The 13,731-nt window shown below is 38.1% G+C and overlaps 1 protein-coding gene and 1 long non-coding RNA gene across 3 annotated transcripts in view; one reads left to right on the forward strand and one right to left on the reverse strand.

Moving 5' to 3' along the window:
* Nucleotides 1–11,616, forward strand: part of prkg2l (protein kinase cGMP-dependent 2, like) — a 48,983-nt gene extending 37,367 nt beyond the window's left edge. For both annotated transcript variants that reach the window (XR_015505612.1, XM_087278853.1), the window contains exons 16-19: nt 75–197; nt 2,470–2,532; nt 11,107–11,173; nt 11,274–11,616. Coding sequence is in view for 1 of the 2 variants with exons in the window: in XM_087278853.1 (XP_087134979.1) it covers nt 75–197; nt 2,470–2,532; nt 11,107–11,173; nt 11,274–11,369 (349 nt within the window). In the remaining variant the exon portion in view is untranslated. The remainder of the gene's footprint in view (nt 1–74; nt 198–2,469; nt 2,533–11,106; nt 11,174–11,273) is intronic.
* LOC147840989 (uncharacterized) lies at nt 10,012–13,516 on the reverse strand. Its single transcript, XR_015505706.1, has 2 exons — nt 13,370–13,516; nt 10,012–12,955 (listed from the first exon to the last, which is right to left on the reverse strand). It is a non-coding gene; the product is annotated as an uncharacterized LOC147840989 (long non-coding RNA).
* Nucleotides 13,517–13,731: the final 215 nt, after the last annotated feature.

Below are 13,731 nucleotides of genomic sequence, written 5' to 3' on the forward strand. Positions count from 1 at the left end.
ATGACTTATATTTTTTACATACTGTATAACTTTTTATGTTGTTTGTATTGTAACATCTCCCACACAACTGTTAGCCCTCCATTCACAGGCTCTGATCCAATCAGGATTTATACCATGGTTCTTCATGGAATAGAGAAAGTAGACATTCCTAAGAGGATCAGCAAGCGTCCAGAAGATCTCATACGGAGACTTTGCAAGTATGTTTTTTCATTCCAAGTCATTTTTTTAAGCTCGTAGCAAATATAAAAAATATTAAGTACATATAAGTATACAAGTAAGCTTCAAAATGGTAAGTTAAGACAGCCCATTTCAACTAAACTTTGTTTGTATTTTAAAGTACTGTAGGATTTATAAATCAGAAAAGTTGGGACAGTATGAAAAACACAAATAAAAAAGAGTTCATTGCAGACAATACAACAAGTGGAGTTTATTTAAAAACTCATATCATATGCTTATGATTGCTTGCGGCTTGTCCCACATTATTCAATTCATGATTCACCAATTACATAATTTCTAAGCCACTATAAACATCCGAAGTTCTATATAAAACCATCTTTGTTTTGAAAAATCCCCCCTTTCACCCCTACTACTACTCCTTTCCTAGATGGATGGCACAGTGGCCCAATGGTTAGCACTGTTGCCTCACGGCAAGAACGTCACAGGTTTTTAGTCTTTACCAAGCCAGCCGACGTTTCTGTGCAGAGTTTACACGTTCTCCCTGTGCTCACATGGGTTTACCTCAGGTTCCCCAGTTTCCTCCCATCGTCCAAAAACATGCAACTTTGGTTAATTGACTAATCCAAATCGGCACCTCAGACATGCTCCTAGTAAGAAGTTATCTCTTAAGAGCAATCAATATCTGTGCATTAGCTACCACAGCAGGGGAGTTCTTAAGATCTACCTAAGCTCAGACTCCCCTCTCGCCTTACAAACGGAAGGGAGCCCCAGGCTCGAGGATCTTCTGAGCTCTGGGCTTTCTCCCAGGACAGCATGCCAAAAAAGCTTTATAATCAATCATTATTATTACTATGAACTCTTAAAACATTATTTATTGTGTTCCTTGTGATTTTTTTTTTAAATTTAATTTATTTATTTGATATTATTATTTATTTTATTTTATTTTTTAAATAAACATATATTCCAATTTTTAGTTCAAGCAACATGTTTAAAAAAATTAAGCACTTACTACTTTGTAAACTTGACATCCCTTTTCACAACACTTAAAAGATATTCAGGGACTGAAAACACCAAGGAATGAACTGGTTCAGGTGTTTTTGTGTTATTCTTCCTGCAAAGAAGTCTTAAGGTGGGCAACAGTACTTTTCAGCATCAATGGTGCCATCACAGAAGTGCAAGTTACCTTCACCAAGGGCACTGACAAAACCCCATACCATGACAGATCCTGGCTTTTGCACTTGTTGCTGGTAACAGTCTTGGTGATCTATTTCTTATTTGGTCCGGAGCACATGGCGTCCATTTCATCCAAAGAATACCTGAAAAACTGATTCATCTGTCCACAGTACATGTTTCTACTGTGTGATAGTTCATCCCAGATGCCTCAAAGCCCAGAAAAACCGATGGCACTTCTGGACACTGTTAACATAGGGCTTTCTTTTTGGCACAGTACTGTTTTAACTGGCATTTGTGAATGTAACTACGTATTGTGGTACTTGCCAAAGGTGTGCCAAAATAGTCCTTAGCCCATGTGGTGACACTATATTGCTTATAGATGAATGATGATTCTTGATGCAGTGTCAATCAGAGATCATGATTGTTTAGCTTAGGGTTGTGCCCTTTCCTTTACAATTTCCTTTGAAATTCTTGCTGATTCCTTGAATTGTTTAACAATGTTATGCACTGCTGAAGGTGAAATATCTGAAGGTCTTCCTATCTTTCTTTGAGAACATTGTTTTTAAACATTTCAATAATTTTCTCATGTGTTTGGTTGTAAACTGGTGATTCATGGCTCATCTTTGCTCCTATGGTACAAGACCTATTTTAGATGCTGCTTTTGTACCAAACCATAATTACAATCACCTGTTGACATCACCTGTTTCAAATAACATCATTATTTAACCAATTTACCTGACTACTAGCCCTAATTTGCTCCGGTCCCAACTTTCTTTGGAATAAGTTGCAGCTCTGAATGACAGGGAAAGATGGATATTTGAAAATAAAATCAAGTTGACCAGACAAACTATTTAATATCTTGCGTTCAAATTGTCTGCTATGAAATACAAATCAAAGTAAATTTGGAAATAACTACTTTCTTTTTTATTTGTGTTTTCCATACTGTCCCAGAGATGTTCTTTACGTCTGACTGTTCTCATTAAATGCTGTTTGATGTTTCCTGCACATGTCAGTGTACATGTGTACCTGTCAGTGTATGTTTATTGTTGTAGCCTTTTTCTATTGTTCCACCTAAATGAGAACAGTCAGAAACTCTTTTGTCTCATTTATTCTCTCCAGACTCAATCCAGCAGAACGGCTTGGGAATAAAAAGAATGGCATCATAGATATAAAGAAACACAAGTAAGCCATTTCTTTCTTTCATCCTGGTGAGCACATTGAGACAAAACAATGGCACTAATGTGTTCAAAATGCCTTATATTCCAAGGGTATACATCACAGTGGAGTGCTCATAAATGACACTGTCACTGAGTAGAAGAAAATGCTGAATGTAGTTGTTATTTTTGTTTTATGTGCACACAAAAGTATTACCGTAGCTTGAGAATATTTCAATTTAATCACTGAAAGGTTTAAGTCTAGCCTGTAAAACCAGGGGTATATGTTACCGATTAAACATTTACATTTAACATTTAGGGCTCTATTTTGATTGTCCATGCGCAAAGTGCAGAGCGCAAACCAAGGGTGTAGAATTGGCATGGACGGAGGGGTTGTGTCCCCACCAATATCCATCAATTACTAAAATGTCCCTACTAATAATTTAATCGACTTTAAAATAAAATATTTTAATATTTAAATATTTAAATATTTTTCATCAACCCTTAGTAACCTACACGTGCACAAAGTCAAGTTCCCTATGAGTTCACCGTAATACTATTAACCAAGGCTGTGCAATTAATCGAAATTCAGTTTCGGAATTGGCCTCTATGCTTATGAGAAACAATAATCAAGATAAAGCAGTTAAATTGTGTCACACACCTCTCTAAATTTCTCTGCATTCCTACCTCCTCAAATCCCGACTGAAGTAAAGTTATGTAAATTGACTTTTGCAGCATGGGACGAGATTATTAATTGTATTATTAAGTGTTTATTTTATATTATGAAGTACTGTATTTATGTTTACAAGAATTTGTGCTGTTTAATGCAGCTCTCTAGGGATGTATGTCCCCACCATTGTCAAGAGCAAATCTATGCCCTTGGCGCAAACACTTTCAGGGCATGTCAGAATCCACTTTTGCTAATATAAGGACGGAAAAATCCGCTTTGCACCGTGGCGCATGATCTAAAAGGGTTGAGCTTATTCTCTTAATGAGTTATAGGTGTGTTTTGAGAATAAACCAATCAGAGTCTCATCTCCCATTCCCTTTAAGAACCAGTTGTGTCGCGCCATGGTGCATTTGCTGTACATGACGACTTTGTAAGTGGAAAAACTGAACATTTCACTAGCAAGAAAACAGTTAAGCAGAGCATCTGCAGCACGATAATGAGAGCATCTCATAATCTACTTTCACTTTCGCTCTTGTGGTAGGGAAACCTTGTATGCACAGACATCAATTAGCCTATAAATAATTAATTTTGTTTGTTAAGCGCAAATATTTTTTTCAAAACTATTTCTGAATTCAGTTCTAATTTCCGAATAAATGAAAAATAATAAAGTGTGGTCAAAAACAGTTATATCCAAATACACATGCTCTGCCCCATATGGTCTAAATCCTGACAGGTGGACAAATCAAAGCTTGTTTTTAATTAAACAAATATGAATATGGATATAACAAATATTACTGTTAATAATGATAACATTTTACAAAAGCAAATTGTTATGAATAAACTGAAAAAACCTCCCGAGATGAAGGCATGAAGGCAGTGGTTTTTATATTTATGTAGGCTAGAAAATAATATGTTTTGTAATATTTTAATCCTTTATATTTATGTCCTATATATATCCTTATTATATCCTATATAAATCCTTAATACTTTAATTATTTTTCATTTGTAAAGATACTTGCATATTGCTCTACATCTTGTGTGTATTAAGCAGTACATAAGCGAGGCGCACAACTAGTGCGCTCTGCGCTGGACTTTAGACCGGCTTTGTTTTGGTCTATTGAAAATTCTATTATAGTGGAAAACATCAAAACGACTCAAACAACAATTGCGTCGTGCCTTGCGCCTTATGCCGGGTGTATGATTGGGCCCTTAGAGTTAAAATACAAGTGCACATTCAGAAAATTTGGTATTTCTCTTTTTTTTTTTGCGAGTAAGAGGTGAATATTGTTATTGTCTATGTTTTTAGTTAGCTAATGCTTACATTAATCAACGTCAGTGTCGTAACTCAGAATGCTCTGAATATTCATTCATTTTTCTTCAGCTTAATCCCTTATTTATCAGGGGTCACCACAGCAGAATGAATCGCCAACTATTCTGGCAAATGTTTTAGACAGCGGAGACCCTTTCAGCTGCAAACAGTATTGGGAAACACCATTACACTCTCGCATTCACAGACACTCATACACTAAGGCCAATTAAGTTCATCCAATTTAATCTATAGTCCATGTCTTTGGAGTGTGGGGCAAAGCAGAGCACCTGAAGGAAACCCACGTGAACACAGGAGGAACATGCAAACTCCACACAGAAATGCCAACTGACCCAATCAGGACTCAAACCAGCGTCCTTCTTGCTGTGAGGCGACAGTGCTAACCACTAAGCCACTGTGTCACCATACTCTGAATAAATTGTGTTAAATATTCACTCTATTTGTCTCACTGTACACAGCGCCAGCCTCACACTGTCAAACACTGATGCAAGTGTTTCATTTATCTGCATTAATAAACATTAAACCCACCCAGGAGTACACTAAACCACTGATCCATGTGTCTGATCACAGGTAGTGTATTGTTCGTAGGCTGTTTTCCTGCAGGCCTGTCTGTCCCATCCATTGTATATCACAGTACAATGGGTAGCTGAGCTAGCCTGCCAAATTAGTGCATTCACAGGGGGAGCTATTAGAGCCCGAAATGAGAGGCACAGCTGTTACTATGTTCTACAGAGCAGTGAAGCAACAAACAAGGTGAAGCACTAGGCCTGTCCTTTAAAATCCCCTGAAGTGCCTTGGAATGTTTAGCTTTGTTTGTTTGTTGACATGTAAATTCAACCAAAACATGAAGACAAGGACATATACACTGTATATAAAGTAGCTCTTTTCCATTTAGTTATTATTTTTTTGCATCTATATCACCACGCTGTCATGAGTTGCTAAGCTATAGAGCATTTGACACATGACAGCCACAATAAACGCTGAGTCTGTCTAATAGTTTGTCCACTTTACAACTGAGCATTAAGTGCCATTTATATATGCCCAATATATTTTCGTGGTCTGTGCTACAGTTAGGGTTCCTCTGCTCATTGTTACCTTTACATTTACATTTAGTCATTTAGCTGACGCTTTTATCCAAAGCGACTTACAAATGAGGACAAGGAAGCAATTTACACAACTATAAGAGCAACAATGAATAAGTGCTATAGGCAAGTTCAGGTCTGTACAGTCTAAGAAAAGTATTAGTAATATTTTAGTAATTTAGTAAATTTTTTTTTTTTTTGTAAAATTTTATTATTTTATTTATTTATTTTTTTTTTGAGTACAGTTATTGGCATATCCAGAGAGGCAATTGCAGATTAAGAAGTGAAGTGGAGACTAAATAGTTGAGTTTTTAGTCGTTTCTTGAAAACAGCAAGTGACTCTGCCGTTCTGATGCAGTTAAGGAGTTCATTCCACCAACTGGGCAGATTGAACGTGAGCGTTCGCGAAAGTGATTTCTTCCCTCTTTGGGATGGAATCATGAGGCGACGTTCATTCACAGAACGCAAATTTCTGGAGGGCACATAGATCTGCAGAAGTGAGAGCAGATAAGAAGGAGCAAAGCCAGAAGTCGCTTTGTAAGCAAACATCAGAGCTTTGAATTTGATGCGGGCAGCAACTGGCAGCCAGTGCAAACGGATGAGCAGCGGAGTGGAATCTGCTCTTTTAGGTTCATTGAAGACCACTCGTGCTGCTGCGTTCTGGAGCAGCTGAAGAGGCTTGATAGAGTTAGCTGGGAGCCCGGCTAGTAGAGAGTTTCAGTAATCCAGTTTGGAGAGAACAAGAGCTTGAACAAGTAGTTGAGCTGCATGTTCAGATAAGAAGGGTCGGATCTTTGTGATGTTATAGAGTGCCAATCTGCACGGTTGAGCAGTTCTAGAAATGTGGTCAGAGAAGTTCAAGAAATGTGGTCAGAGAAGTTCATGTGGTCAGAGAAGAAGAGAAAAAGAGAAGAAGAATAAACTGCAAGGATTTCAAATCACCACTGTATTAGCTACAATACAATACAACACAACACAACACAATACAATACAATAAAAATCCATTAGTTAATGTTAGTTTATGTGCTTACTAACATGAACAAATAATGAACAATTCATTTACTACAGTATACAGTAAACATATTGGTTAATGTTAGCTGTTAGAGTTGTTCATAGTTCTTTTTACCTACAGCACATTAGGTACAACTTTATATTTTAGGAATGAACTACTAGATTTTGATTAATAGAAAATTATGATTAATAATGACCGTACATTCATGTTAATAAATATATTACAGTTTTTCCAACTGCTTACACATGTTTTCAAAACAGTGTCACACTTATTTAAAACTCTACACACAATTCTCAAAACTCATTCATTCATTCATTCATTTTCTTTTCGACTTAGTCCCTTTATTAATCTGGGGTCGCCACAGCAGAATGAACCGCCAACTTATTCAGCATATGTTTTACGCAGCGGATGCCCTTTTACTTTTCCAAAGTAACGAGTAAAGTAAAAAAAAGTAATATTGTTTGACTTAATTTTTTTTTAAATTTAACACGTTACTTTTTACCTTGCTTAACTGGCTTTTACAAAATATATTACTATAAAAGGTAAGTTATGAAAATTACCTTAGTCAGGTTGAATCACACACTCAATGAGAGAGCGTGCTGCAAGGGAACAGATAGTTGGCTCGCACTCATACTCATCATCAGGTTTCATTTTTCACTTCAGATGAGTCAGTGTACTGTTCTAGTAACTAAATAACTCAGGGTATTGGTTTATTTTGAATCAGATTGGGTATCCGTTATGTTAGTACGTAAGATGCAAACCGTTTCATGACAACTCCGTTCAGTTTAATGAACTGGTTCGACTAGTTCACTTAGAATAGAGGGGTGCAAACTCCGTCCTGGAGGGCCGGTGTCCTGCATAGTTTAGCTCCAACTTGCTTCAACACACCTGCCAGGAAGTTTCTAATATTTCTACTAAGACCGTAATTAGCTGGATCAGGTGTATTTGATTAGGGTTGAAGCTAAACTCTTCAGGACACCGGCCCTCCAGGACCGAGTTTGAACACCCTTGACTTTGAAGATCCGGTTAAAAACAAACGATTCATTCGTGAATCACCTGTCATCACAGACAGTCAGAAAAAGAAACAATGGAAGGCCGGAGGCTTACATGTTTGCTTTGGATTCTTCTTATTTTGAACTTATCGAAGAAAAGAAGTCATTTGTCATTAAGTGTAGATTATGTGTAAGTTAAACTCTTGACAACTGCAAGAAACATGACATCGAACAAAAAAATTCAACTGATACAAAGCACTACACCCGCACCCTACCTCCAGCTAAACAACAAATGACTGACATCATTTCACATTCTCCAGGTAAAACAATTAATTCTAAATAAAATTTAAAAGGTTATTACTTTAATTTTGGTTTAAGGGAGACTTTAACCTGCATATGGGTAATAGCGCCTAAAATGCACACACACTGTGCACTAATCATGCACATGAACTATTTATAGTCAACTGGGACTTATCACATTTATTACAGTATCTTACTACCTTTCCCTGTGTTTGTACTGAGAAGCTGTTGTTTTTATATTCATTATATGCTTTAGTATTCTCATCACACAAGGATGAGTGATTCAGGTAACATACACACAAAGCACACAAGAGCTCGACATCATTTGCATTATGTCACTAAATTATGTTCAGAGCGTGATGCAAATGAAGGCACATGCTCTTAATACAGGCATGAATATTCATGTTCAGGTAACAATGTGTTGCTGGATGAGCGAGATCAGAGATTTACACTACCATTTAACAGTTTGGGGTCAGTAAGTATATTTTTGTATTTTGTTTATCTTAATTATCTTAACATGATTATTCAGTGTTTCCCTTGGTTTACAGTTTTGTGGCTATTCAGACACCGACACTTGGAGTCGTGGTGTTAATTTGTTTCTTTTAATGACAGCAGTAAAAAACTGAACAATTATTTAGCTTGTAACTGTACAAGCTAAAAATTAACATTTATTTTTATATCTTTTTTATTCTTTTTTTGTCCAAAGTGTGCAGCTTTCATCACTGCAGTGTATCTTAATCAGTTTTGTACAGCCAGGGGGAGTATTGCTAGACTGACAGCCAAATTGGGTCAAAAGATGCTCTGATCAGGATTTTTGCAGCTGATACAGAGTACTGATTCTTGTCATGGTGATCGGCCGATACTGAGTACTAATTCTGATGCTTCACGCTTTATAATGAATTAAGCACATTTTCCCTCTAAGTTTGAACCTTAAGAGAAGATCTTGCCTTATCTGAGAGAATAAATGAAGGATGCTGCATATAATACCTTAACCACATCTCTTGTGACCATTTAGGTGTGAACGTGTCATGGTCAGAAGCAGCTTTACAGAAAATAATTCATCCATTCATTATACTTTGGCTTGATCCATTATTTAGTATCGCCACAGCGGAATAAACCGCCACAGAAAATAATAAAACACAGATTTAAAATTAACAAAAATTACAATACAATTTTTAAACACTATAAATTATGAAAGAAGTATTTAATATGTCTCAATCAAGAACAAATTTGGAGCTAACATTTGACGCATAAGAAGTTTAAAATGCACACCTATAAGTGAAGTTTATTCATAAACTAATTTCGAGAGGAGCACGTGATTATGATTGAACACGGCTGGCTCTGCATTAGCATGCATGATCCACCAATCAGGCCATTCCTAACCCACTATAAAGAGCCAGGGTTTTTTCACTACAGTCATCTTCGATTTGAAGAATCCCCCCTTCCACTTCACCTTTCCCTCCATGGGGCAGCACGGTGGTCTAGTGATTAGCACTGTCACCTCACAGCAAGAACATCAACCGGTCGGTGGTCGTTTCTGTGTTTAGTTTGCATGTTCTTCCAGTGCTTGCGTGGGTTTTCCCTGGGTCCTCCGGTTTCCTCCCACATTCCAAAAACATGCACAAGTAAATTGATAAATCAAAATTTTGCACTATAGTTAATCTCTCACAATGCAGCATATCTTTCATAGCATTCAATTTTTAGTCATCAGTTTTTATCAAGGGGGAGTTGTCGAGATCTACCTGAGCTCAAGGCCCCCCTCTTGCCCTCCAAATGGGAGGGAGCCCAGGGCTCAAGAACCTTTGAGCTCAGGGCTCTCTCCCGGGACAGCATGTCAAACTTGCTTATAATCAATCATCAGCTAAGTGTGAACTCTTGAAATCTAATACTGCAAATGGCTTGTTTCCACTGACTGGTGCAGTACGGTTCGGGTCGGTACGGGTCACCTTTATCAGGCTTGCGTTTCCACTACCAAGGGAACCCTTTTGATGGACGTGGTGTATGACAGAAAGTTTCAGTCAAAGTAATTTTTGCTCAAGAAAATGTCTACAGTAAAGCTGCACAGGTTGTTCTCAAACCATATGAGAAGAACTTCTCTCCAAACAGACGCTTTATACACATAAATACTTCTGTATAAATGTTTATTACTGACTTTTCTATGAACAGGATTTGATTATAACTGCAGATCAATGACAGTGTGAAATATCCTACTGTAATGTCTGCAGTTATATAAAATAAATAAATAAATAAATGAACATATATGAACACATACAGCCCCCTACAGTGTCAGATATGTTACCAACTACAGAAGAACTACACACAGCAGACATTTAGTGCTTATTTAGGTTCAAAAGCAACACAAAATATTGCCTACAGTCAGTGAAAACCTCTCATCGGTGTCTGTAATCTTCAGCAGCACATGTAGCCTTTGTTAGAGAGTCATTCCATCATTTGGAGTTCACATTAGTCCAAAAGGTGATGATAATAGTTTAACATGGCAGTTTGTTCACGTTTGCTGAAAAAATAATGTGCTCTTTTTTCCGGCTTCTCCTTCGTTTATTCGTTTCAAAAGAACGTCAATAATCAAGTGCACGTTATTATCATTAGCTCAAGAAGTTTGTTATTTCAGATATAGACGCGTGGCGAGCGCAAGGAAGAAAGCGAAACCGCCCTCGCTTTAGGCTCATGGTGGCGCAGTGGATAGCACGATTGCCTTACAGCAAGAAGGTCGCTGGTTTGAGCCTCGGCTTGGTCAGTTGGCACTTCTATGTGGAGTTTGCATGTTCTCCCCGTGTTCTTGTGGGTTTCCTCTGGGAGCTCCAGTATCCCTCACAGTCCAAAGACATCCAGGTGAATTGGGTAAGCTAAATTGACCATAGTGTATGTGTGTGCATGTCAGAGTGTATGGGTGTTTCTCAGTACTGGGTTGCAGCTGGAAGGGCATCCGCTGCCTAAAACTGGATAAGTTGGTGGTTCATTCTGCAGACCTCTGATTAATAAAAGGGACTAATCTGAAAATAAAATGAATGAATTATAAAACTTTCTAGCTGGTTTTATTATTGAATGCATGACCATTCCTGTAAAGCTGCATGCTTTTACACAATTTGCATTGTATAAAGCACCACTGAAATAAGTGACTTGATTTAACTTGGCATGTGTCGAAGATTTAGCCAGATCCCGAATTATTGAGGCTTAGTTTGTTCTGTTATTTTCCCACAGATGGTTTCAAGGTTTCAACTGGGAAGGATTGAGACGCCGGAAGCTGATGTCTCCTCTAAGGAGAGAGGTGAAGAATGGATTAAACATAGTTTTTACAGTATTTTCACATGAAAGCCTGATCTCTTACACTTGTATATTTTCTTCTGTTCCAACATTGGTTTTCCCAGCTCAAGGGACCTCTGGATCACAGCTATTTTGACATGTTTCCCCCTGAGCTCGAAGAGCCTCCAGATGAATTCTCTGGCTGGGATAAAGACTTCTGAAAAACAAGCTGTTTCCATAGCTTTGCTCAACTTACTTTTTTCATACACGATTGCTTTTGTAAGTGCTCAGAAGCTCAAAGGAGTTCTCATCTAAAGTGATGGTGGACTTTGTCTGTGCTGGACAACCAAATGACTTGTTCAGATGGACAGCAATCTGGTCAAACCCAGTTAAATGTATGATTAAAAGATTTTTGGGGTGATATCTCATTATAAAATGTATAAATAAATCACTGTTGCCTTAATTATATCTATGCGTAAGATGTTTAAACCTAATTTTGATGGAACTAACATGTCAATAAGTCCTTGACAAATCAATTAGATGTGTTTGTACAATGTATGATTTATTTTTTGTACTTATTCAAGTGTTACAGCTCAACACGTGTGTTAAAATCTGTTAAAGGTGTAACTCTTGTTCCCCGAAGATGAAGTTAGGCTATGTCAGACCGTCAGTATAGGGATTTACTATTAATGGTCCTAAATAATTCATATTAGCCCCTTTCACACAGTGATACCGGTAAATATCCGTAAATTTCCGGAACGACTTTACCGGTAAATTTAAAAAAAGCCTGTTCACACAGGCGAAGACGTTGCGGAATTTTTCCGGAAAAGAGCATTCACACATCCATTCCAAAATGCCGGTAAATTCTGACATCATTTACAAGAAATGAGCTCTAAACAGCTGCGCTTGTGTTTGTAAACATTTGACTACATTACAAACTCTGTGGATGGATCAGTATTGAGTAAAACTCCAATGAAAACATAGAGAAACACTTTCGCATGTCGAGATGTTCATGATATGTGTGTGTGCTGGCGCTATGGGCGCTCACGGGCACACGAAAAGTTTGAAGGTAAACAAACAATGGATTATCATAAACATTTTATCGATAATTATTTACACAGTTAGCATTAAGTAGGAACATAGAAACGTTATCTGACTAACATCTAGCAGCTAAAGGTGTCTGGAAAAATATTCAAAGGCTTTTATTTGCATAAACCGCGCGGACGTGAATGCGTCTGACTGTTCTGATTGGCTAAAGTAGACGTCTCATGTCAGCACGTTCTAAACGTGTACGCGCTCTTTCCGGCAATCTTCCTTCTGCATTCACACAGCGCAGCATTCCGGCAAATTACTGGTAATGTTACAACTTCTCTTTCCGGAAAATAGACGTAACGAATTTACTGGTATTTTCAAAAAGGGCCTGTTCACACATACAAATACAAAGGTCTGTATGTGTGAAAGGGGCTATTGTGGGCGACGCAGTGGTGCAGTCGGTAGTGCTGTCGCCTTACAGCAAGAAGGTTGCTGGTTCGAGCCTCGGCTTGGTTAGTTGGCGTTTCTGTATGGAGTTTTCTTGTTCTCCCTGCGTTCACGTGGGTTTCCTCCAAATGCTCTGGTTTCCCCCACAGTCCAAAGACATGTGGTACAGGTGAATTGGGTAAGCTAAATTGTCCGTAGTGAATGGGTGTGTATGGTTGTTTCCCAGAGATGGGTTGCAACTGGAAGGGCATCCGCTGCGTAAAACATATCCTGAATAAGTAAGGGGTTCATTCCGCTGTGGCGACCTCAGATTAATAAAGAGACTAAGCTGAAAAGAAAATGAATGAATAATTTGTATTGTAACCAACTCAAAGGGAACTGATTTTATACAGGGCTCACTCAATGTTTAATCTTTGGTTAGGTTACAAGGTGTTCTGATTTCTGAGACAGTATTAGAAACCATATGCAGAAGTTTTATTAATGGGTTTAGGCAGAGACATCAGTGAGTCAACAGGTGGGAAGTTGGCAACATGTAAGCAGTCCAATCCAGTCAACAAACACAGGGGCAAATCCAGAAAACATAGTGAGAGTGCAGGCAGAGGTTCAGTAAAACAACTAGCAGTCTAAAACAGATCAAGATACACCGGGGCAAATCCAGAAGACGTGGGAGGAGGCAGGCAAAAGTTCAAGGCAACAATAAGCAGTCCAAAACAGAGCAATAGGGCAAAGTGAGATAATGTACTTGATCAAAGCAGGCAGGGTCATACACAGGCAGGCAGTCATGAAAGTCTCTTGGAAAACCGCTTAGTAATGCAGGTAACCTGGCAATACTTTGCTAGAAAGCATGGCCTGAGCTCTTGCTAAAATACAGCACAAACAGGAAGTGACTGGAGAGGGAGAGGAGCTGAGTCAGTAGTTGGGAGAGGGCTCCCTCTGCTGGCGTGGCGTTACAATTATAATATGATCAGTAGGGCCAGACAGAATCTGTGGACATTTTTTGCTATTTCTGCAGAGAATTTTGTTAAAAATCTGTGGATTTATGTGGAATGATTTTGGGAGTATGATAATTAAAACCTTAACATATGAAATAAAAAAATAATGTAT

The sequence above is a fragment of the Danio rerio genome, chromosome 13 (assembly GCF_052040795.2).
Source record: "Danio rerio strain M-AB ecotype USA chromosome 13, GRCz13ab, whole genome shotgun sequence".
Lineage (NCBI taxonomy): Eukaryota > Metazoa > Chordata > Actinopteri > Cypriniformes > Danionidae > Danio > Danio rerio.